This window comes from Felis catus, chromosome D3, assembly GCF_018350175.1.
Source record: "Felis catus isolate Fca126 chromosome D3, F.catus_Fca126_mat1.0, whole genome shotgun sequence".
NCBI lineage: Eukaryota > Metazoa > Chordata > Mammalia > Carnivora > Felidae > Felis > Felis catus.
In genome coordinates this window covers 44,191,945-44,217,170 of record NC_058379.1, presented here as the reverse complement: position 1 = coordinate 44,217,170, position 25,226 = coordinate 44,191,945, and the positions used below count along the sequence as shown (strand labels likewise).

Genomic DNA, 25,226 nt, shown 5'->3' with positions numbered 1-25,226 from the left:
TGTATATTTTATATATCATAAAATTTACCCATTTCAAATGTGTAATTCAATTATTTTTAGCAACTTACCACATGGTGCAATCATCATCATAAATCAGTTTTAGAACATTTTCATTCTACCAATAAGAACTTGAATGCTTGTTTTTAATTAATTTCTATTCCTATCCCTTGTCCCAGGCAACCACTAATCTATATCCTGTCACCATAAATTTGCCTTTTCTGGACATTTCACATAAACAAAATCATACAGTATATGGTCTCTCTTGTCTGGTTTCTTTCACTTAGCACAGTGTTTTTGAGGTTCATCCATGATTCAGCATGTGTCAGCAGTTTGTTCTCTATTATTGCTGAATGGTATTCCCTTGTATGGATACACTACATTTTTGTCTATCTGTTCACAAGCTGACTGACATTTGGGTTGCTTCCAGTTTTCACCTATAATGAATAATGCTGCTATGAACATTTGCATGAAATTTTTTTGTGAGGATATGTCTTCATCTCTCTTGGGTAGATACTCAGAAGTGGAATTCCTGAGTTATATAATAGTTTATCTTTAACTTTTTTTGTTTACATTTTTATTTACTTTTGTTTTTACTTTTTTATTTACTTTTTTTTTTTTTTTTACTTTTTTACTTTTTATTTACTCTTTGAGAGACAGAGTGCAAGCAGGGGAGGAGCACAGAGAGAGGGAGACACAGAATCCAAAGCAGGCTTCAGGCTCTCAGCTTGTGAGCACAGAGCCCAGTGTGGGGCTTGAACCCACAAATGCGAAATCATTACCTGAGCTGAAGTCAGATGCTCAACCGACTGCCACCCAGGCACCCCTATATTTAACTTTTGAGAATCTGTCAAATTGTATTCTAAAGTGGCTGCCACATTTTACATTACTACCAGCAATGTATGGAGGGTTCCAATTTCTCCATATCCACAGACTCTTACTGTCATCTTTTTTGACTATGGTCATTCTAGTGGGTGGAAGTAGTATCTCATTGTGGTTTTGATTTGCATTTCCTTAGTGACGTTGAGCATCTGTTCATGTGTTTGTTAGCCATTTGTATATAGTCCATGAAAAGTGTCTATTCCAAATCCTTTGCTCATGTTTTGACTTATTGTCCTCTTAATACTGAGTTATAAGAGTTCTTTGTAAATTCTGGATACAAATTCTTTGTCAAATATGTGTTTCACACATTCCCCCCCCCCCCCATTCTGCCACTTGTCTTTCCATTTTCTTAATGTTGCCTTTTTAACTGTAAAAGTCATGAATTTTGATGAAGTCCATTTCATCCATTTTCCAGAAATAAATCCTTATATTTATGGTCAATTGATTTTTGACAAGTGCAATTCACTGACAAGAAGGTAGTTTGTTCAAAGATGGTAGTTTGTTCAAAGATAGGAACAATTGTATATCCACATGCAAAAAGATGAACTTAGATGCTCACTTCACGCTGTGCACAGAAATTAACTCAAAGTGGCTCATAGATTTCAATGCAAGAGATAAAACAACAAAACTTTCAGAAGAAAACATGGAAGATAAACTCAAGATCTTCAGGTAGGCAAGGGTTTTTTTTTTTTTATTGATTCTTGAATTCTTGTCTTGATTAAACACAAAATATATACGTGTGTATGTATTTATATGTGGTATGTGGGTATAGTATATGTAGGTAACTACACAGCCATCTTCAGCCACAATGAGAAACTGTTTTACTGGGATTGTTGACTAAAGTTTGAATTATCAATGACATAAATATGTTGAAAATAATATGCAAAGGAAAAGTGGCAAGCCAGCCAGAACATAAAATCCAGAGCTTGGCAGGTAGAATTCAAGACAAAACTGTGTAAATGGCACATTAATCCTTTCTTCAAATACTATGCAACGTGCCTACTTACATTTGAGGCTAAGAAATGTTGATTACAGGCAGTCATTGACTGCAGATTAAGAAACCAATCTTCTAGGGGCACCCAGGTGGCTCAGTTGGTTAAGTGTCTGACTTTGGCTCAGGTCATGATCTCACGGTTTGTGGGTTCAAGCCCTGCATCGGGCTCTGTGCTAATGGCTTGGAGCCTGGAACCTGCTTCATATTCTGTGTTTTCCTTCCTCTCTCTGCCCCTCCCTTGCTTGTGCGCTCTCTCTCTCTCTCTCTCTCTCTCTCTCTCTCAAAAAATAAACATTAAAAACATTTTTAAAAATAAGCCAATCTTCTATAGAAAGATGAATCTCTATTAGCTAAGGAGATGCTACATACTCTTATGATTGCAATGATTTCATAATACTAACATGAAAGTCTTAAAGCCTATTGCTTTCAACATGTGTAGGAAGAAAGAAATTATTGTTGAAGAGTCATAAACCTAATTTGTCAAGAAGAAAATTTTAGATACAAAGTCTCACTTTTAAAGCTACTTTCTTCTATTAAATTCTATGGATCTCACCTAAAATTGTTAACAGCTAATTTCATGGTCAAATCGCCACAAGGGATACTCAAGGATATGGGCATGAATCTTGGCCACTTGTATTCACTGTGAGGCAGTCAGTGCCTTGTCTGTGTCTCTTCATGGCAATTGATGGAGCTTTGCTAAAGCCTAAAACTTGATTTCCTCTATTTCAGAGCAGTATTTGTTTTCAAAATATATTTCCTAATATAATTAAAACTGCATTACTGCTTATTAGCATGTTAATATATTTTCATTGTTTTCAGGTACAACTGGTTATTTATATATCTACCTGTCCCTTTTAAGAAAGGTAACATGTTTTATTGTGCTTTTATCCCCTACATGAGTGGTTTTAAATCATCAGAGCCATTGGTCAAGTGTTGGAACCCTGCCTTCCAGTATGTGACAAGGGTTTTAGGACACAGTAAATATTTCATAAGTTTTTACTGTAATTAAGTAACTATTCATTTTTAATAGTGTAGTTTTAAAATTACATTTCAGTAGTCCCAAGGTCTAATGGAAGAAAATATACCATGGAATCAAACAAGTTACTAAAATAATATTCTAGCAAAGACGTATAGGTGTATAATTATTGTAATGAAGGCTAACTAATGTTTCAATGCCTAGAGCCAAGTGCCAACTTTTTTCTTTCTTGAATACCTAGTAACACAATGTTCTCTCATTTATTCTAAAGAGATATGCTCTCTTCTCTTAGACTAGAGCCTCTATCTAAATTTCTTGGACACTTTAAAAATCAGACCTTTTAAATCCAGGATGAGAGAGACTTAGCTGAGTACAGAAACATAGCTAGAAGAGCCCCAAATAAGGTTAGCCTTGTTACCATTGCTATTGTTGCAAATGCCTTCTAATAACTACTTACCTCTTGAAAGTAAGTAGAAAAAATTTATCAACTCATCAAAATTTCACATGAACTTGAAAGAGGAATGCTAAGTAGTGAAATAAATGAAGACAGCCTTCTTTTCAACTTGTGGGTAACGGGATGCTGGCAAAGCACATTATACTATGACATTTGCATATCAGATGAGAAAAATGATGCTTTACAAAAAACAAGTGAACTGGAAAACAATTCACAGATTCTTTTAAAATACCTTCCTTCTTGCCTAAGATATAACCTAGACTGGTTCTGAATAATTTTCTCTTTTTTTTTCTGATTTTATTTTATTTTTAATTTTATTTTTTAAATTTATATCCAAAAAAGTGTATAGTGCAACAATGATTTCAGGAGTAGATTCCTTACTGCCCCTTACTCATTTAGCCCATCCCCCCTCCCATAACCCCTCCAGTAACCCTCTGTTTGTTCTCCATATTTATGAGTCTCTTATGCTTTGTCCCTCTTCCTGTTATTATATTATTTTTGTTTCCCTTCCCTTATGTTCATCTGTTTTGTCTCTTAAAGTCCTCATATGAGTGAAGTCATATGATTTTTGTCTTTCTCTGACTAATTTCACTTAGCAAAATACCCTCCAGTTCTACCCACATATTTGCAAATGGCAACATTTCATTCTTTTTGATTGCCAAGTAATACTCCATCATATATATATACCACATCTTCTTTATCCATTTATCCATTGATGGACATTTGGGCTGTTTCCATACTTTGACTATTGTTGATAGCGCTGCATGGGGGTGCATGTGTCCCTTTGAAACAGTACACCCGTATCCCTTGGATAAATGTCTATTAGTGCAATTGCTGGGTTGTAGGGTAGTTCTATTTTTAGTTTTTTTGAGGGACCTCCATACTGTTTTCCAGAGTGGCTGCACCAGCTTGCATTCCATGAATAATTTTCTTAAATATTATCTGCAGTGATATTTTCAGTTACAGCCCTCCAGCCCTCCAGCCACCTGGAAACATTAAGTCCCACCTGGAGCCTTATCCTGTCCTTGGGGCCTGGGCTAGTACAACTCTCTACACTGGAGGAATTTTTAGAAGCCTTAGACTGGCAACTTATCTGTTCAGTATCAGCGTGGCCCTTCTGCTGATCCTGCCCTGATAGTATAACCTGGTTTCAGGCACTAAAATTTTATCTGGTTATTTGTAACCCAGCCTCCATCTTGAACCACTAGAAACTAGTGGATTCTTCCACTGTGATCCTCAACCCTACCTTGGGACCTTACTTAATATACCAGTTGGTGCAATACTCCCTGTAATGTTCTGTGGGCTTAGTTTAGAGCCCTACCCTAGAACTCCAGTCTTCATGAGTTATGTCCCCAGTATATGCCACCTGATAGCTATGAGACAGACTTTCCTCATGTTGGATTTCTACTTATTGCCCACTGTTAGACTTTTCTAGAGATAGGTCCTATGCTTGAGCTAAATTTCTTATCCACGAACTAACCCATCTCAGTGCTGACTTCTAACTCTAATAGTAAGTCAGGTAATACTTGTTTTAAGACATTTCTATTCAAACCAGCCAACAGTCATTTTTAAAGTGAACCACTAAACATACATCTGGCTGCTTGAAATTCCAAAAGAAAATATCCCATACCTGTCTGAATGAATCCTGATTTATATCCATTAGTTGTGCCATTTTCTGGTGTCACAGTTGATGATACTGAAGAGTTTGGTTTCATAGAGTGGCAAGTGGCAGAGGATTGTCGGCTTCTACATTCTGGGAAGGAGTAAGAATTATATTATGGGAGGAGACCAATACCCTGTCAAAGCAGGTGATGAGAACACAATCCATAAAATCTCTAAAATAAACTACCGTTCCTTAAGTAGCAACCATGTTCCTTATTGGCGGTTTCCCCTCCTCTAATCCTGACTCCAACAGAATGTTCAAGATGGTGAATTCACTTTGTCTTCCTAGGGCCAGATGTCATGTTTAGAAGGAAAAAAGAAAGAAAGAAAAAAGATCCGGCTTTTGTTCTTCACAGACTAGCTCCCAGGGGAAAAATTACTCATAACCAATATAATCATGCTAGTTTTATGGATAAGGCAGGCTAAAATATCAGTAATTTGTTTTAAAAAAAAAATAAGCTTTCAGGGCGCCTGGGTGGCGCAGTCGGTTAAGCGTCCGACTTCAGCCAGGTCACGATCTTGCGGTCTGTGAGTTCGAGCCCCGCGTCAGGCTCTGGGCTGATGGCTCGGAGCCTGGAGCCTGTTTCCGATTCTGTGTCTCCCTCTCTCTCTGCCCCTCGCCCGTTCATGCTCTGTCTCTCTCTGTCCCAAAAATAAATAAAAAACATTGAAAAAAAAAAAAAGCTTTCAAACACCAGTCAACCTCCCGTCAGGGATCAATTTAGTGTGGAACAGGAATCTATATAGGTTGTCTTCAATATTCTCACCTCAACTTTAATTTATGTCCAAAAGCTGAAGCAAAGAAAAATTTATAGTCAGAGGAGAAAAATTAGAAATGCTCAAATTCTTTTTTTTTAAGCCTACTTATTATTTTTAAGTGAGAAAGAACAGGGGAGGGGCAGGGAGAGAGAGGGATAGAAAATCCCAAGCAGACTTGATGCTGACAGCAGTGAGCCTGATGCAAGGCTTGAACTCATGAACAGATCATGACCTGAACCAAAGTCCAACGCTCAACCAACTAAGCTACCCAGGTGTCCCAGAAATGCTCAAATTCTTATTACTCTTAGTTTGTATCAAAGGAAATAGGTACACAATATTCTAGGTGATTTCTGATCATGCAACAACAAGCTTCATTTTAGGTAAGCCAATACTAATGGAGCTCTAACATGATACTTTAATAATACTTTGAACTGAGTCAAGTAGATAGCAAATACTAAGAAACCATGTAGGGCTATAACTTCTAACTAAATTATACTACACTTTACACTATGTTAGTTTTTAAAGGTAGCATGTGAAAAAGAAATATAAATGGTTGTAAATGACAGTTAATTATAGAGGGTCCTTTAGAGAGTTTCCAAGTTTATCAGATATATGCAAGGTTGGACACAGTTTTCTATGACCACCTTGGCTAGGATTTTCCTTGAAAAGCAATTGTACCTTGGCCTACAAGGATACCTCCACATTATGTGTATCGTATGTATACATTTATATTGATGTTCTATGTCTGCATATCTGCATATCTCCATATCTGCATATATGGATACATATGCATATACAATCTTAATTCTAAAATAGTAACTTCTATAAATGTGAGGCTTCAGACACCTGGCTGGCTCAGTTGGTAGAGTGTGTGACTCTTAATCTTGGGTTTGTGAGTTTGAGTCCCACATTGTGGGTACAGATTACTTAAAAATAAAATCTTTTAAAAGATTTTTTAAAAATGTGAACCTTCAAAAGCCATTCAGGATGATTGTGCCTGTCTTGGAACATGCAGCTATTTCCTAAGGAATTATATAATGTCATTTCAAATGCACCCAAGAGTAATTACAGTGGAAAACTCAGAGGAAAATCTGAAGTCATTTATAATTTGGATTTATTATGCTATTTCTTATGGTCAGGCCAAAATCTTGCACAGACAACAAATGGAAGCATTAAAGACAATTATTATATCATCTTTAATAATATAATAATATTGATAATTAAGAAAAATCTCAGCATCTAAGTAACTGCTCAAAAGAATAAGGATTAGATATTCCACTGCATTAGAACAATGAATAGAACTTGTGGTAAATCCTATCAACTACATGAAGATGTGAGATTTCAACTGGATTCAGATCCACAAATAAGTTAGTTAAGTTCTTCTACACTTAAAAAAAAAAAAAAAACAACTTTGCCAACTTAATAATGTGTTTCCCCCAGGTATTAAGGTATTATAAAGAAGCGTTATTTGTTCAAAGTATGCTTAGTTCTAATGAAAACAGAAAACTATATGCTTGAGAATTACCAAAGAACCTAAATAAAATATAAAGAGCATCTAACCAGAAAAATGACACTTCGAGGTCCTCTCTAAATGACAGGAAAGCTGAAAAGAGTCCTCCTGTACTCCACCCTCCCAAGAGACAACTATAAAGAGACATGCACTTTTTCTAAACCTGGATAGTCTCTATTGAAAATAGAAAGAAGTTGGGGCGCCTGGGTGGCTCGGTCAGTTAAGCGTCCGACTTTGGCTCAGGTCATGATCTCGCAGTCCGTGAGTTCAAGCCCTGCATCGGGCTCTGTGCTGACCGCTCAGAGCCTGGAGCCTGTTTCAGATTCTGTGTCTCCCTCTCTCTCTGACCCTCCCCCATTCACGTTCTGTCTCTCTCTGTCTCAAAAATAAACGTTAAAAAAAAAAATTAAAAAAAAAAAAGAAAGAAAGAAGCAAGTCAAATAACCTGCCAGAGAGCTTCACATCTTTGGATAGTCTTCTGAACTTGGGATGTTTACATACATCATACCTGATTCTGAACCTCAGAAGGCCACTTGTCCTTACTGTAACATCCTCATTCCTTTCCCTTCCCTTTCCCTCCCAGAAGTTGACGCTACCTTTCCAGCAGATAAGAGGTCCCTTCGACAGTACACCCTGGGAGCTTCTGACTAGGTAGTACTTTAAGTGCTTCTGCTTCTTTGGCTGGGTGGTGAGCTTCAAGTTAATATGGTTGGAAAATTCTGTGAAATACCGAAATCCTCTTTCTCCACAGCCGATACAGTTTCCAGAAAACCCTGAAAGAAGACAAACCAAAGTTACTGGTGGATTTGTAAACTGATACAATACTTTTACATATGAAAAGTATAGAAATATTCAGTGCTTTTGACCCAATAATTTCCTAACCTCAAGGAAAAACACCAATTTTTTTTAGCAGAGTTATTTTATAATAGTGGAAGACTGAAAGTAATTTAAATTCTGCTCTAAGTTTAATGGCTAAGAAAATAGAGTGGATAGTAGCATGTGATAGAATTCATACAGTTGACATAAAAATATGAAAAAGTTTGCTTCTAGAGATGCCCATGATTTCCTCCCCACACACTCCCTTCTTAGAGAACTTGCTGGCCCTGGTTCTCTGCCCTACCCACCATGTGCACTGTCACAGATGATTAGATTGTGCTAATATCAGACCCAGTTTGGGACAGTCAGAGTCTCTTTCATGGAATCTTATTTTATTTTATTTTTCAACTTAAAAATATTTTATTGTTTTTTTTTTAATTTTTTTTCAACGTTTATTTATTTTTGGGACAGAGAGAGACAGAGCATGAACGGGCGAGGGGCAGAGAGAGAGGGAGACACAGAATTGGAAACAGGATCCAGGCTCTGAGCCATCAGCCCAGAGCCTGACACGGGGCTCGAACTCACAGACCGCGAGATCGTGACCTGGCCAAAGTCGGACGCTTAACCGACTGCACCACCCAGGCGCCCCTATTATTTGTTTTTTATTTGAGAGGTGGTGGGCAGAGGGAGTGAGAACAAGAATCCCAAGCAGGCTCCACACCCAGCATGGAGCTCGATGCAGGGCTCAGGGCCACAATCCTGGGATCATGAAATCAAGAGTCAGATCCCCAAAGGACTGAGACACCCAAGTGCCCCTTTCCTGGAATTTTAAAATAAATACAAATAGAATCAGTCAGATGGAACTGGGCCCTAAATTTGTAAGGTTTTGTAAAATTGGAACCCAAGTTGGGGGTTATGTCCAACCACCTGTCAGCTAAGGGATGGGAGAGAATAAATTGGCAACTGTGAAGGTTGTCTGCAGAGAGGAGGGCATGGACAGTGATGGGCAAGCCCAGGTGCTGTCAACTTTCCAGTTCCTATGACAGCTAGCTGTAATTTCTCACACAGGTGCCCTGAGAGTCCCATTTCCTCTTTATTCACCCCCCCCCCATACTCAAACTAGCTTATTATCCCTTTAGATCAAACATCCAAACAATTCTCACTCAGATTATTCAAACAAAATAAAACTTTCAGTGACCTGCTTAGAGCAGGGGGCACAGAAAGAAGAAATGGAGGAGGCTAAGAGGATGTGAGGCTATCCTTTGCTTAATTGGAAATCAATCCCGTAATACACAGAGAAAAGTCACACAGAAATAATGTGAGTTCCTCTGGTTGTGACTGAGGAGGAAGCATCATATGTACTGCCATGTAGTGAACAAGGACAAGATAGGTGTAAATGAGAAAAGGCACTCCAAACTCCACACGTACAATCTCTCTCTATATAAATGACTAACTTAAAATCAATCCACTGATGAAGTGATACTCTTTTTAAACCCCTAAACCAACCTGTTATCTAATTAACAAAGATATAAAAGGAGAGAAGAGAAAGGCCACCAGGATTAAAGACAGAATATCTCACAACATACCAATCGCAGACAGTCAATTGTGACAATCAATAGAAATGGCAGTCCAATTTATTATTTTTTCAACAATTACTTACTGAGCATCCACCTATATACCAGGTATGATGCAAAACTGGAAAAACAGAGATAGTCATATCTTCTGATCGGTTACATAAAATTAGTAATTTATATAATTAGTTTATTACTGTTACTTTATAGAAATATAAACATAAATTATTTAAAATATATTCAAAGATGGACTGAATTTGAGAGCATTTGGCTATCTGTCCAATGCTTTATAGCTACAGGCCAAAACCAAAAAAAGAAAAAAAAAAAAAGCCAATTTTTTTCACCGAGTTCCCAAGCCACCTAATCATCCATTTCTCCATGCATCCATGCATCTAGCCAACAAATCCATCCATCCATCCAACAAATACTTATATACTCTACCATATGCTAGGCACTCTTTCAGGTACCAGGTTTTCAGCACGGAGCAAAGGAGACAAAACCACTGCCTCCATGTACTTACATTGTGGTGCGATTATCATGCCTTGACAGAAAAGTGCATGGCTTGCCAGGCAGATGTAGAACCCAGTAAAATAATATAAGAACATTTTAGTCAAAACAATTAAAGATGGTGCCTCCCAAAAGAGGCTTATCTGGTAGATCCAAGTAGTTCATAAAAGATCAGTGTGAGAATTAAAATTAACAAATTACTGAGGTGAGGTTTTATCTTTTTTCTTTTGCTTATTCTCTGAGGTGAAAAGCAAGAGAATATACAAAGGAAGAAAAGCAAAGGATCTGGACAATCTTCAAAGAACAGAGATGGCACATTAATGATGAGAACTGACAATATTAAAGACAAAGAATCCTACAGCTCATTTTTAAAACTCTGTACAGTTTCAGTATCAGTCTTTGTTCAAGAGAGATTTTATCTGCCCAAAGTTCTTGTTGTCATCATCACAAAAAATAATACCTCTTACAGCTAAATTACCTATCTAGTGTTTCTGTCAACCAAGTCTTCCAATTGCACAGTAGATTTGGGACACATGAATGAACTGCCAACTGGATTAATATATACTTTTTAATGTTTATTTATTTTGAAAGAGAGAAAGAGAGAGAGAATGAGTGGAGGAGGGGCAGAGAGAAAGGGGGAAAGAGAATCCCAAGCAGTCTCCATGCTTAGCACTCAGTGCAGAGTCCAATGCAGGACCAGATCCCACAACTGTGAGATCATGACCTGAGCCAAAATCAAAAGTCAGACACCGAGCGAACTGAGCCACCCAAATGCCCCCTCAATATATTTTTTAACCAATTCCTTCACTCACAGTCTTTTGAATCAGCATAATTTATATAAAAAGTTTATAAATTTATATTGGAGTTCACTGGGATTCTAACATATTCGAAGCTTAAAATTTTTCCCACTATACTTTAATGCATACTAAAATAATCTATCATCAGTAAGAAATGTTGGATGGATATTAACATATAAAAATCTCAACAACATGCTTATCTAAGAGAAAAGTTCTACCATCTTGCTGCACTACACTTTCACTTGGAAAGTGGTTACTAAAAAATTATGTCCATTCACAAGGCTAGAGAAAGCAAACAAACTTCCATTTCTATAAAGGTATTAATAAATATGACAGAATGGCAGAATAATAACCATTTAAAGAGCAAGTGCTCTGTGCCAGGCACTGTGCTTGATGGTTTGCCTTATAAACATCATCTCATTTGATCTTTACAACCCTGAAAGTTAGGCATCATTGGCCTCTTTTTATAGATGAGAAATCTGAGACCTCATGAGAATAAGTAGCTTGCCCCAGTTCTGAAAATACTAAGTGGCAAATCTGGGATTTTAATCCCAGTTCCAACTCCAATGACCAAGGTCTTTGATCTCATATTCATTATTATACACAATCATGAAATCTATTCTTCTTCTTCTTCTTCTTTCTCTTTTTAGAAACAGACAGAGCGTGTAAGTGGGGGAGAGTAGCAGAGGGAGAGAGAGAGAGGGAGAGAAGGAGAAGGAGAGAGAGAGAGAGAGAGAGAGAGAGAGAGAGAGAGAGAGAGAGAGAGAGAGAGAGAATCTTAAGCAGGTTCCATGCTCAGTGCAGAACCCAATGCAGGGCTTGATCCCATGACCCTGGGAACATGACCTGAGCCGAAATCAAGAGTCAGACGTTCAGCCGACTGAGACACCCTGAAAATCTATTATTCTGATGGTGTTTCTTGTATCCTTTCATGATGTATTCTAGGAGGATTCCTCTAGTCATGAAGAATCATTAAGCAAAAAGGCATCATGAGATATTTTTCTGTGTCTGTGGTTAGAGCCACATGTAAACTATTCCATCTGATGTCACGGTGATGCTTTTATTTATTTTTTAAAAGTTTGTTTGTTTATAGCAATCTCTACAACCAATGTGGGGCTAGAACTCATGACCCTGAGATCAAGAGCTGCATGCTTTTCTGACTGAGCCAGCCAGGCACCTCAACACTATGATGCTTTTAAAATGCTAAAAAGAAGTTTCCCAAAATTGTTATACCACAGCCAACTAGATTACTAGCTCTGTGTCTTAACATTTTTGTGCTCCCACAACACAGCCTAGTATGATTTTTGTCACATAGTACATTTTGAATAAAGTGTTGAATGAATGAGTGAACAGATACTTAGAAACTTCTTTGCTAATTTAGTCCAACTTATAAACTTTACCATTAGGCTTCTGTGTTAAACCATCTGCTCAATTTCACTAAAAGAAAATCATCATCTTTTTATGAAAGCCTATGGAAATTATCACTTCTTTTCCTATGAACCAAGAAAAAGCTTTGAATTATAAGTTAAGGAACTTTTATAAAGCATGGATAGGGTTACTTTCTAACTCAGGATACTGATGTATATATTTCCAGACTTTCTGATGACACTGTGTAACTAGGAAAAATGTACCAAACTAAACAAGTACAGCTTACGAACAATACAATTCTTGAATTCTTTGCCCTCTTTCCTTTCATTTTTATTATTTTCACTAAAGACATCTCATGTGCCATCTTGTCTTCTTAATTAAAAATAAATCCAGTCTTTATTTCCCATGATGTAAGGAAACTAGGTTGTGAAAAAAAAAAGTCCAGACTCAAAGTAAAGCCAGAGAATAAAACAATTCTGAGATACAGTAATACATTTTACATCATATGTATATTCCTAGTTACTTTGGTTGAACTAATGCTAAATATAACATGGGAATCACATCAATCAAATATAGCTAGGAATGATGGGTAGTATGGAGAAACTACCAAAAACTTACAAAGCAGATAATCTGCAGCTGAATAACTGAGAGTTGACTGGACATCAGGTCTAGATCAATAACTCTGTACAGAGTGAATCCTACTTTGCTTTACACAGAATTAATTTTTGATAAATCGCATGCCATCCTTTAGCTTGGCTTGAAAAGGCGGCCTCTTCAAGGAGGGTGTTTTGGGAATGAATAAAAAATAAAAGCTAATTTTTAAGAAGTTACTAAAAGAAAAAAAATGTTTCATACTTGAGTTAATTACAGAATTCCCAATTAATTCTGTGATCTAAAAAAAAATCTGTGATAATTTAACATGTTTTTTTAATTTTTGTTTTTTTATTTGAGAGAGAGAGCGAGCATTGGGCAAAGGGGCAGAAATAAAGAATCTTGAGCAGGCTCCATGCTCAGTACAGAGCCCCACGTGGGGCTTGATCCCACAACCCTAGGATCTTGACCTGAGTTGAAATCAAGAGTCAGACGCCCAACCAACTGAGTCACCTAGGCACCCCTATGATAATTTAAACTTGTAGTTTAACTCCTTCATCTTGGAAGGAATTTTATAGGTGTGAAATACTCACCTAAAAGTGCATTTTTCCCATGATCATCTGGTAGAAATCGCTTGTCTACAGCACACACGAGGATGTGTTCAGGCAGATTGGGAGACTTGGCCCCTACCAGGAGGAATCCTGCTGGGATGTCGATTTGTTCCATACAAAGAGATACCAAACGCAAATCCTTTCCTGCTTGACAAAAACCTAAAAATGGTAAAAAGGACACATTAAATGTTTAGAAAGGTCCTATCTCCTTATCACCCATCTGGAGAGTGGATTTGCCTATGGGAAATCCCATAAAGGATAATCCCATAAAAAATTAAGGAGTAGATTATTTTTTTATGTTTATTTATTTTTTGGAAGAGAGAGAGAGAGAGAAAGAGCAAGCTGGGGGAGGGGCAGAGAGAGAGGGAGAGAGAAATCCCAAGCAGGTTCTGCACTTTCAGTGCAGAGCCCGATGCGGGACTCAAACTCAGGAACTGTGAGATCATGACCTGAACTGAAACCAAGATTTGGCCGCTCAACCGACTGAGCCACCCAGGCACCCCAGGACTAAATTTAAAGTCCATATACTCCAACCTGAAGACAAATCTATCATACGTATCCCCTTCCCCCGAGTGGAGCTGGAAACACACAAAAAGGAGGTATTTCTGACAAGTTCAGCCAATATTTATGACTTTATATTTTCTGATCTACAAGTAAGCAAATGATAAATACACACAGAGCTTTGAAAAATGTATGTAATTTTTATGTGTATGTAGTACAATATTTTTATACTTTCAAAGCAAGTTCATATCTATAAATGGTGACTGTCATAGAAGAGAGAGGCTTCCATTTCACATAGGAAGAGTCTGCACTTCAGATGTGGTTCATAAATGAATGGGCCAGAACTAGAACTCAGAATTGTGAAGTCATTTTTGTAAGCTACAACAGAACAACACATAACAAAACCTTACATAACCACATTGTGTACCAAAACATATTACACTAACTAATTAGTTCATCATTTATTAAAAATCATTTGCAACAGATGCTACCCTAGGCCTGGGGATAGACTTGAACAAATATATCTTCCCCCAAGAACCTACATTATAGTCTAATTGGAAGAATGTATAAGGAACCAATAATCACAAAACAATATTACAGAGGACAGCTATTTTCTACTGCAAAGCACCTATTTCACATCTTCTGGGAGATAATCAAACCTCCTTGAACTCTAATCACGTGATTCCTCTGGAGAATGGGGATATTCTAGACTGACAGGAGGTAGCACCTGATCCAAGCTGGCCACTATAATATCCCACCTTTCCAGCCATAGTTGATCAGTCAGGGACACCTGACATAAACTGGGACAATCAAAGCCTTTTCTCAAGGAATTCCAAATATGGAGCCAGAAAGAGCATGACTTAGTTTGATCTGTGGCAGCTCAGTTCCTTGCCTTGTGAGAGAAGTCTGTCAGCAGACAGGAGGCTCAAAGGAAATGTTCCAGCAGTGTGTGGACCCCTGAAACCCAGCTGTATGTGCGTTTCCCAAGGTCGGATTGTGAAACCTTTTGCTTAGGAATTCTTTGAATAATATCTTCATTCTACCTAAAGCTAATTTCAGTTGGGTTGGGTTTCACCTGCAGCCAAAAGAGGGTAAATACAAGTATGAAAAATACTATTTCAGAGAGTTGCAGAAGGTAAACGATGGACACCTAAATCTCCACACACAAACCTGAGGAGACCATCATCACCCAATACAAAGTAGAGAAAGACCCTGCTAAATTCTTCCAGTATCAATTTATAGTATGATGTTCACCAAATGCCAACAAACAATTGGATGCAATCAGTTATTATAAGAGAAAAAAAATCCAAATATTGTATGAAGTTGTGGCGCACATAAATCTACCATGAATCTACTGCATGGTTGAGCTCATCAAACCTCAAAAGCAGACATAATGGAATTGGAGGAAGTCAACAGAAGAAAGAATAAAATGATAAAATAATGGGGTTCAACCATCTCAAGCTTATAGGCTCCCTTTAACACTAAAATAATTCAAATTTAACTTTTAGTGTTTGTTAATTGAAAAAAACAAAAGCAGAATATTATTGTGAATTAACAATTTTGAATGAATCTATATTTTATTAGTCACAATATCATCTATATTTATTTGAAAAATAGTCATTTATACATGCAGGTCATATTATTTATTCAGTTTACACACAGTTTTTGGAAGCTATGGATACATAAAAGCCCTAAAAAAATTCTGCTGCCCCCACCCCATTTAAGGGACAGAACTCAGGTTTGAAAGTGGGGAAATGATGATGATGGTATCAATGGCAGAAAAATTTATGGAGAACTTAATATAAGCCAGGCATGGTACTAACCATTGTACAGATTATTTTATTTAATCCTCTGAACAACTACCAACTCCTTTCCATAGATGGAGAAGTTGAGGCTCAGGAAGGTTAGGGAACTTGTGCAGTGTTATATAATGAGTTCAGTAATGTTCAGGATGTAAGACATGGTAAGTTTGCTATAAAAAGACAGATCAAGGGGTGCCTGGGTGGAGCCTATTTAAGATTCTCTCTCTCTCTTCTGCCCCTCCCCCACTTGTGGACATGCTCGCTCGCTCTCTCGCTCTCAAAAAAAGAAAAAGAAAAGAAATAACACCTTTATCATGACTTGCTCCAAAAGGCAGAACACGTATCTTCCCAAAAGATGCAGATAAATTCAGTGATGAGAAGTTCATGATTGTCTATTGACAAAAAACAGGATGCGTGGGGAACTATCTCTGTCACTAAGAAGTAGTAACAAACCTTTCTACGACTTTGACTCATACCATATTAGAAAGAGTGGACTAGATGAAATGATAGTCTGTGCCAATTTGTATGAATTTTCAAATTATTACCAGCTTTTTAGAACATCAGAGCTATATAGAACCTTAAGATTATCTGATATAGGATCTCTCAACAGGCAGTTATTAAACTCTCAGGGACTTACAGGTATTCCATGATACTTGAAGTTATAAGACAAAATCAAACAGTTACCAATTTCTAAAATCTAACAAATAATTATTCTAATATTAAAGAATGTTCTGAGTGCTTTCCCTGCTACACATAGAGCGAGAGTGGAAACCAGTTGAATGAATTCAGGACTCACTTGTTTGAACCCTGTATCAGTGTATGGCTTTGATTTTCACACAACTGTTTTTATTCTTAGCCATTTGTATTGATATTGTGCTTAATTTATACTCATCATACATTGTTGGTTAATGATAGGAAGCACTGATTGCGTTAATGAACACAGTAATGTTACAAATGTGTCTAAAGATGCTCTTGCTAGATTTATGAAAGTTAGATTCAATCCCAACCCCACTCATTAAATTATAAAATTATATAAAACGCACCAATATGTTTTTGGGCACCCCACCCCCAAAAGCAATGTCAAGGTAAAATTTTGGTGATTACAATCCAACTTGGCTTTTCACGTAGGAGAGAAAAGCCTACCTCATTTTGCAGCATATTCAGTAGCAGAAATTCTGCACACAGCAGCCTGAAATCTTTTCATCATATAGATGATGTAAAAATTATAAAAATAAACTAGCATATCCTTTTAATCCTAAAATTTCAAATTTTGGGTATTAAAAGTAGATTTTGATTTTCTTTTTATTTGATGCTGGAAAACATTTAAATATACTCAGCCCCCTGAAAAGCTATAATATTTTATTTTTGAATTTGTCAATAAAATATGCTTTTTCTTACACAACCGATTTTAAATACATTAAGTAGCAATTACTGAATGATAAAATGTTGACAATTTTTCTCATATGCATGAATAATATCAAAGAGTATATTAACATACTGGTCTAAAATAAATACTTTCTACTTAAAATCAATTCTTTATCATATGCCATGTAGTGACAGAATTAGGTTTTAAATTCCTAAAAAGTTCAAAAGACTATATATTAGTATAAAAGAAATTTGTGAGTCAAAGATTGGGTAACACTAATCTATTTAATATGTAAATGAGGACACTGGGGCCTATAAAGCTTAAGAAAATGGTCCAATTTTTAAAATATTCAGTAACTGGAGAAAGTGGGACTAAAACCCAAGTCTCCGGACTCCAAATTAGATACTCCTTCATCCTCATTAACATCTCTGACTCATATAATGCTTCACCTTCCCTCAGTCTGATGTAGGACACTCTCCTATTACTTCTTCCTTGCCTTTTTTTGGAGTCCTATTACCCAACTTTCTAAGTTGAATCTTTGGTCTATTGGCACTCACCTACTTCATACTTGCTGATGAGTCCTTAAAATTCATTATTTTTCTGATGAGTTTTCTTTTTTTAAAAAAGCTATTTATTTATTCTGAGAGAGACAGAGACAGTGCAAAGAAGGGCAGAGAGAGGGAGAATCCCGAGCAGGCTCTGTGCTGCCAGAGCATAGCCTGACGTGGGGCTGAAACCCATGAGGCCACAGGAACATAACTTGAGCCGAAACCAAGAGTCAGACACTTAACCAACTGAGCCACCGGGCACCCCTCTGATGAGATCTCTAAAAGCAATACATTGCAGCAAAAGGAGACCAAGGGGGAAAGTACAATTTTTGTTCTTGACTTAACAGAGATAGAGTCGAGAGGACTTAGTGTGGAGAATATCTGAAGAAAGCAGGATTTTCTGTAGAAGAGAGATAATTTCAGAGTGATTTCTGTGGCAAAAAAGGAGAAATACACAGTCCACTCAAATTAAGAAATACAGGGGCGCCTGGGTGGCGCAGTCAGTTAAGCATCCGACTTCAGCCAGGTCATGATCTCGCGGTCTGTGAGTTCAAGTCCCGCATCAGGCTCTGGGCTGATGGCTCAGAGCCTGGAGCCTGTTTCCGATTCTGTGTCTCCCTCTCTCTCTGCCCCTCCCCCGTTCATGCTCTGTCTCTCTCTGTCCCAAAAATAAATAAAAACGTTGAAAAAAAAAAAAAAAAAAAAAGAAATACAAATAGTTTTTACTACAGCCTTTAGTATGAGGACACCTAGAGGTCAAAAGTAATAATTATTCAACAATGACTGGATCCTCAGAGAAGCATGTTTTCTAGTCTCCTCCCCACAAAAATTTTAAGGGATGCTCATGACAATAAAAAGAGAAAATGTCCTATTTTATGCTAAAAAAAAAAAAGCTGCAATGATGAGAGTATGTAAAAGGGGTTCAGGAACCAACTGAAGGTGCTCCCAATGTCCAAAACCAGAACAATCTGAGCAGTGAGGTAAAGTAGTATTGACTTATAACTCAACATAAAATAAATATCCATGAGTACATAATAATATAAATAAATGAGTGAATAAATTAGTAAGTGGGGGGGGGGAGACAAATCCCCATACAGAATTTTAAATAACTTATGTAGATACTCTGCCCTCGAGAAGGTGGAGCATAATTCCCTGTTCCTAAAGTATAAGCTGAGCATAGTGACTTTCTCCCACAGTATGGCAAGTGGGGGAAAGAGTGGAGATCACACTACCTCGGCCGGATGATCTACATCAACATCAACCCTCATAAATCATGTTGACAGAATGTACCCTTGATACAATATGATGAAAATGGCAATTTACCTTTGTGATCTTTCTCCCCAAAACCCATAACCCCAGTCTAATTAGGAGAAAAATATCAAATTCCAGTAGAGGGTCACCTACAATATACCTGACCAATAATTCCTAAAACTGTCAGGGTCATCAGAAACAAGGAACGTCTAAGAAACTGTAACAGCCAAGAGAAGCCTAAAGAGACATAACAACTAACTCTATTTTAGTATCCTGAAGGGATTCTGGAAAAGAAAAGAGATATTAGGTAAAAACTAAGGAACCTAAATAAACTATGAACTTTAATTATTATTAAAATTAGTAATAATGTAAGATAATAATAGGAGAAACTGCAGGAATATATAGAAACTCTATACTACTGTCTCAATTTTTCTTTAAGTCTAAAACTGTTCTTAAAAAGTAAAGTCTATTTTTACAATGTCCAATTTTATCTTCTTGCCTTCATGTTACTCGCTAACACAAGCCACTCAGCCAATTTGATTAAGAGGAAAGAAAATAGGAGAGAAAGAGAAGGCAAAGCTGAGTCCAGCAACAGGGTAATTCAAGAAATAAATCAATTCAAGGCCAGAAATGGTGGCAACATCAAGAAAAAGTTCCTAAATTGAGTTTGTAATTATTCTGAGAATACACTCACCTGGCAAAGATTTGGCTTTTTGCTGTGACACCTTTTACCTGTCTTTTCTAAATCCTAATTTTGGGGGGGTGGGATTCAGATCAGCTAATTACATACAAAATATATTATGAGGGATCCCCAAGTAAGAAAAAACATTATGCAAAGAACAATATTTATTTTTTTAAGAATGAAAATAAGCTCTGTGTGTCTGTAAAGAAAAAAAGAGTGGGTAGCTAAAGAATCTATGAAATGTGATTATATTTGAAGGTCTGTAGGATCCAAATATCTAGTGTAACAGGTAGTTCTGGTCTCTAGAAATGTGTCAGATTATTAATATAATAAAGACCAACTACTCAATCTCAATTAAAACCTCAAACAAAATGAAAAGAAACCTTATTACAACCCTGTAGTGTGATTTTGAATCACATCTGAACTAATCCTGAAAGAAAGACAGAATCTTTTTTTAGGGGCTTCTGGAAGACCTGGGGGAAGAGTGCCCTAAGGAAGGATCTATGCCTGTTTACTGTATGCAAGTAAGGAAAGATAAGTTATCAATGTTGGCACACAAATAACAAACTTGTCCCTAAATAGCTTCATTTTCTGAGAATAATACTGAAATACTGCCTTAACCCCAAGACCTTTGCAGCAAATTATTTTAATTTAAAAAAAGGAATAATGGTAGAGGGCCCTTCTTTGTAAACTTCATCTGCATTTCCTTAAGAAAATAGCCAAGGTTTTCACTTCACAGAACCAGATTTGCATTCTCCAATTATCTCCAACTTGAAGGTTACAGAGTAATCTAAGCGGGGGGAGGGGAAAGTTTACTGAAACAGCTGTAAACACAAACTAAAGTAATCAAAGCAGTATTTGGAAGCCTCAAATTTGGTTGCCCTTCACCCCTTTAGACAATCAACTGCCTCCCAGCAGGGTGGGAACCTACACTATTCCAATAATTTACATAAGAAATTAGCAACCAAAATTTACATCTGAATGGTAACCCCCAGAAGCCCATCAGGTATTAAGTATCTGCTTATCTAAATTGCCTCTAAAAATAGCTTTACCTTCCTTTAAGTCTTAGGTAAATAGAGGATTTCCCATGAAGGGAAGGTGGTATGCTAAAACAAGTCCAGGCATTACATTGTCCTAATTCACTGTCATTTCTATAAGAAAAATTTCACAACTGTTCTGTCTTTGGGTGAGAGGGTTCTTAGAACTACCCTAGAATGAGCCAAATTGAAACAGCTATGGACAAACTTTAAACTATCAAATTATGAACTATGCTTTTTTGTTTTTAATGGCCACCTTGAGGTGAATTAAAGGGGAAAAAATATGGACATGCAATTAATTATAAGAAACCAAAGTAGCTGATGTAGGAATCTACGTCTATGACCTGTGTTTTCAGGTTGTCTTGGAATTTGAATTTATGCTTGGGTGCTATATTTGTTTTCCCCCCCCAGAAAAACTGCATCTCCAAATCTTTTTCCTTCATATCTAAAATTAATTATTACCCTTCCCTTACACTTTACATAATCGCCTCATGGTAAGAGTAGTGTTCTCATGTTTTAAAGTTCAAGAAATAGTTGCTCTCTGTTAGATCACTGAGTTTGTATCTTGGTGAACACTAAATATACCTGATTGTTAGTAATACCAGTGTCAGCACCCCAAAAGGCAAACTAAAACATATTTAGAGCACAGGAAAAACAGGAGAGCCCCTCCTCCATTTTTGGTATAAAATTTGATATTTCAGAATTATCCCCGAAAGCTTTGACTCTCGTTCTATTTAATGCTTAAATATAACAAGATTCTCAATGACAAGGCAACAATATTTTAAGCACAATTTCAATATTTGGTCATTAACTGTTAAGTATGACTTGACTGATAAATAAAAGGCACAAAAATGGATATAAAACAGCCAAGTGGAAACCTAACCCAGTCACTTGCTACACAACTACCTATCATACCAAGAATAATGAGTAAATTTAATGCATAATATTAAGTCTGGGCAAAATAAATCAATCACATCTGAAAGCAAATTTATAAGAAATAATGCAGATAGGATTAAGGATTTTGAGCTCTTTACAGCTTATCAAATTCTTGAAAGGAAGAAAAGGAAAGGAAAAGAAAAAGAAAAAAGAAAAGAGGGAGGGAAGGTAAAAGAGAAAGAGAAAAGAAAGTCAAGAAATAATAAAACTTCCAAGCAGTGCAAACTCATTTATCTGGATTTGCACATTTGAATCTTTAGTTTACCCCAAATTATTTACAATTCAAGCTGTGTAGGGAGAATGTCCTGAAATCTTACCCCTTTCCGCCTCACTCCTCATCCCTAGGATTTGCATGCATTGTAAACACCCTAGGTCCAAGTTAATCAGGGTATAAAAACTGCACTCTGGCTAATATGGATAAAGTAGAATCCACATACTGATTAGGTTGGGATTACCAGAAAATAGCACTGTAAATACTAAATGTAAGGAAGAGAGTATATTTTAAAGTTGTGACATCATCAAAACCATGAAATACTGAGAATATTTTATATTAGGATTTCCTTTTTAAAGTGTGGTTAAAGCCGTGGTGGAAGAGGAGGTTCACAAAATAAATAAAATGGGATTATCAAAATATGTACATTTTTATCTTCTACAGATAACACTATACTGCATGAGTGTTCAGAATAAATGAAAAAGGTAAATATAAAACATCTGATATCTCTATTAATGTTTTTGAGGTTGGAACAGAAAGAAGTAGGAAGACAGGACACTTAAAAAGTACCTGAGATAGTAGCATTCTTGCAGGAAAAGCCCTGACTTGGGCCTAGGCTTGCTTTTGCCACATATCATCTCAGAGAAGTCATTCAACTGCTGTGAATCTTACTTTCTTCATCTATAAGATGAAGCAATAATACCTGTCTTTCTTATAGACACCTGCTGTGAAGTCACAGAAGATAATGTCAGTGAGACCATAATCATTCCTCATTCCTTTCTGTAATTACTGGTTTCCAGCCTTCAGCACCACATGTAATGATTGAAAACTAGCCAGACAATAAAGAGGAATTGGTAAAAGAAAGAAAGAAAAGAAAAGAAAAGAAAAGAAAAGAAGGAAGGAAGGAAGGAAGGAAGGAAGGAAGGAAGGAAGGAAGGAAGGAAGGAAGGAAAGGAAAGAAAGAAAGAAAGAAAGAAAGAAAGAAAGAAAGAAAGAAAGAAAGAAAGAAAGAAAAGAAAAGAAAAGAAAAGAAAAGAAAAGAAAAGAAAAGAAAAGAAAGAAGGAAGGAAGGAAGGAAGGAAGGAAGGAAGGAAGGAAGGAAAGAAAGAAAGAAAGAAAGAAAGAAAGAAAGAAAGAAAGAAAGAAAGAAAGAAAGAAAGAAAAGAAACCCACCATCTGTAGTGCAAGACCCTTCTGGGGCAGGTTTTTGTGAATAGGGAATTGGTGGGCTATTTGAATCAGACATTTCTTCATCATCTTCGTCATCTTCCATTTCATTAACTGTTAGATTGTTAGAAAAATCCAGGCTTCCATTTTGAGTGTAGCGGTGTACCAAATCTTTATCCAGATCCTCCACCTTGGGTTTTACATCTGGGTGAGCAAATAAATTACAACTAATTTAATAAAAAGATGCTTATAGAAAAAATAACCAAAAGAAAAATTCATACTTCTGAAAGATATCAGAGGACAGGAAGACTAGCAATGTCTAATATTATATCAATTTATTTCAGAGGTCCCCAGATTTGGAATTTCTACTTCTTTTAAAAGAAATCTAGAAATGTGTGGGATTGAGAAACTTACCTGCAGATGAGAAAGGATGCTGGTCAGGGTCCAGGTACAGCTGGGAAAAAATTGGCCGTGGAACCACACTACTACATCTGAGAGAGGCTTCTATGGAGTTGTGGAGAGCTTCCTCAAATTGAGCAGATTTCAGTTGCCCAGCATATGAATTCCCCATGGTCTACACCACCCCCCCAAAGAAAAAGAGGAAGAAAGGAGAAAATTTATATAATTAGAGGACTCTATGACTGCAAAGTACACGTAGAGCTGATATAAACTATACCCATATATCTTGTTAAGATTCATATATGAACCCTACCTATATTTCCTAAGACAACCTGTTTTAAATTCTGTTACATAACTTTTGCTTTTTGTTTTCATAATCCAAATCCATTTCAAAAAGGCCCTTTAGAGGATCTTCTATCTGAGAATCAAACAGTAATAAATGCTTTAAGTCAAGGTTCTCTGACCAGTAAATCAAGATTGACCTGTCAATCATGAAGCCTAACATGATGACAATGGGGCCACTCCTCCTTAAAACTAGTGGGCTACCATGATCCCATTCCAACTCTATCAGTGCTTTCACAGTAAATATCTAGTTACTGCTCTCTCTACTAAGATCTTCTTACCCTGGCAGAATAGGGGGAAATTCTTCTCTTGGGGGAGAAAAAAAAGAAGAAGAAAGAAAGAAAGCTTTGTGATACTATATTTGACAAATTCCTGAAAGAAAGATTTGAGCCTTTTAAACCCAAAGAAGTCATTTATGCATAATTAGTATTTATTTAAAAAAAAACACAGTTTTTTTTTCCTTAATCTGAATCACAATCTTATTTGAGACCCTCTAGGAATGTATAGAGTAAGAAGTTTGAAAGCCATGGCCTTTACTTCTCATAACCGATATTTGTATAGTTCTTGCTAGTTACAAAAATCTCCATGAATATCAATAATAACTAAAATTCTTTGGGTGCTAACTACTGGCTATACCAACAATTCTCAAAGTATGTTCTGAGGTCACCAAGACCCTTTCTGGGGTCTATGAGATCAAAACTCTTTTCAAACTTATTACTAAGATAGTATTTGCCTTTTTTACTCTCATACGTGTACAGTAGGATTTTACAGAGGCTGCATGATGTGTAATATTGCAACAGGTTTAATTAGAAGCAGATAGATCACTTTTCTCACTAACTTTTTTTTGGAAAATATAGTTATTTTCCCCAAAATGTTATATATGTTGACATATAATGGGTTATAATTTTAACTTTTAAAGTTAATATATATTTTAAACATTTCTTACTCTTAGTTTCTAATAAATATAGTCTACATAAACAAAACTCAATTTTGATTCTGGGATCAAAAATGTGAGAGCTGTGGAGCTAGACAGTACCCTAAATATTTTATAAAAATTATTTTATTTAGGGCACCTGGGTGGCTCAGTTGATTAAGACTCCCGACTCTTGGTTTCAGCTCAGGTCATGATCCGCGGTTCTTGGGTTTGAGCCCCTCATCGGGCTCCATGCTGGCAGTGTGGAGCATGCCTGGAATTCTCTCTCTAACCCTCTCCCTCTCTGCCCTTCCCCAGCTTGTGCTCTCACATGCACTCTCTCTCTCTCAAAATAAATAAATAAACTTCAAAAATATATTTTATTTAATCCTTAGTATTCAGAAGTAGGTAGGACTTGTCTCACTTCATCAATGAAACAATTGGGGCTTGGAGAAGCCAAGTGACTTGCCCCCTATCACCCAGCTGGTAAAGGTCAGAACCAGAACTCAATATCTAGCTGTGTGAGGATAAATCCTATACTCCTACAGTATAGGCTCAATTTGGATAAATCTCATT

The 25,226-nt window shown here is 36.7% G+C and overlaps 1 protein-coding gene across 11 annotated transcripts in view; it reads right to left on the bottom strand.

The window, feature by feature from the left end:
• GREB1L (GREB1 like retinoic acid receptor coactivator) overlaps window positions 1-25,226 on the bottom strand; it is a 287,968-nt gene that overhangs the window by 125,353 nt on the left and 137,389 nt on the right. For 8 of the 11 annotated variants that reach the window (XM_045041740.1, XM_045041743.1, XM_023241804.2 and 5 more), the window contains 5 exons: window positions 23,411-23,570; window positions 23,003-23,200; window positions 13,478-13,654; window positions 7,831-8,007; window positions 4,934-5,056 (listed from right to left, as the gene is read on the bottom strand). In XM_045041740.1, coding sequence (XP_044897675.1) covers window positions 4,934-5,056; window positions 7,831-8,007; window positions 13,478-13,654; window positions 23,003-23,200; window positions 23,411-23,567 — 832 coding nt within the window. In that variant the 5' untranslated portion in view covers window positions 23,568-23,570. The remainder of the gene's footprint in view (window positions 1-4,933; window positions 5,057-7,830; window positions 8,008-13,477; window positions 13,655-23,002; window positions 23,201-23,410; window positions 23,571-25,226) is intronic. The other 3 variants (XM_045041744.1, XM_045041745.1, XM_045041746.1) reach the window with 1 other exon arrangement.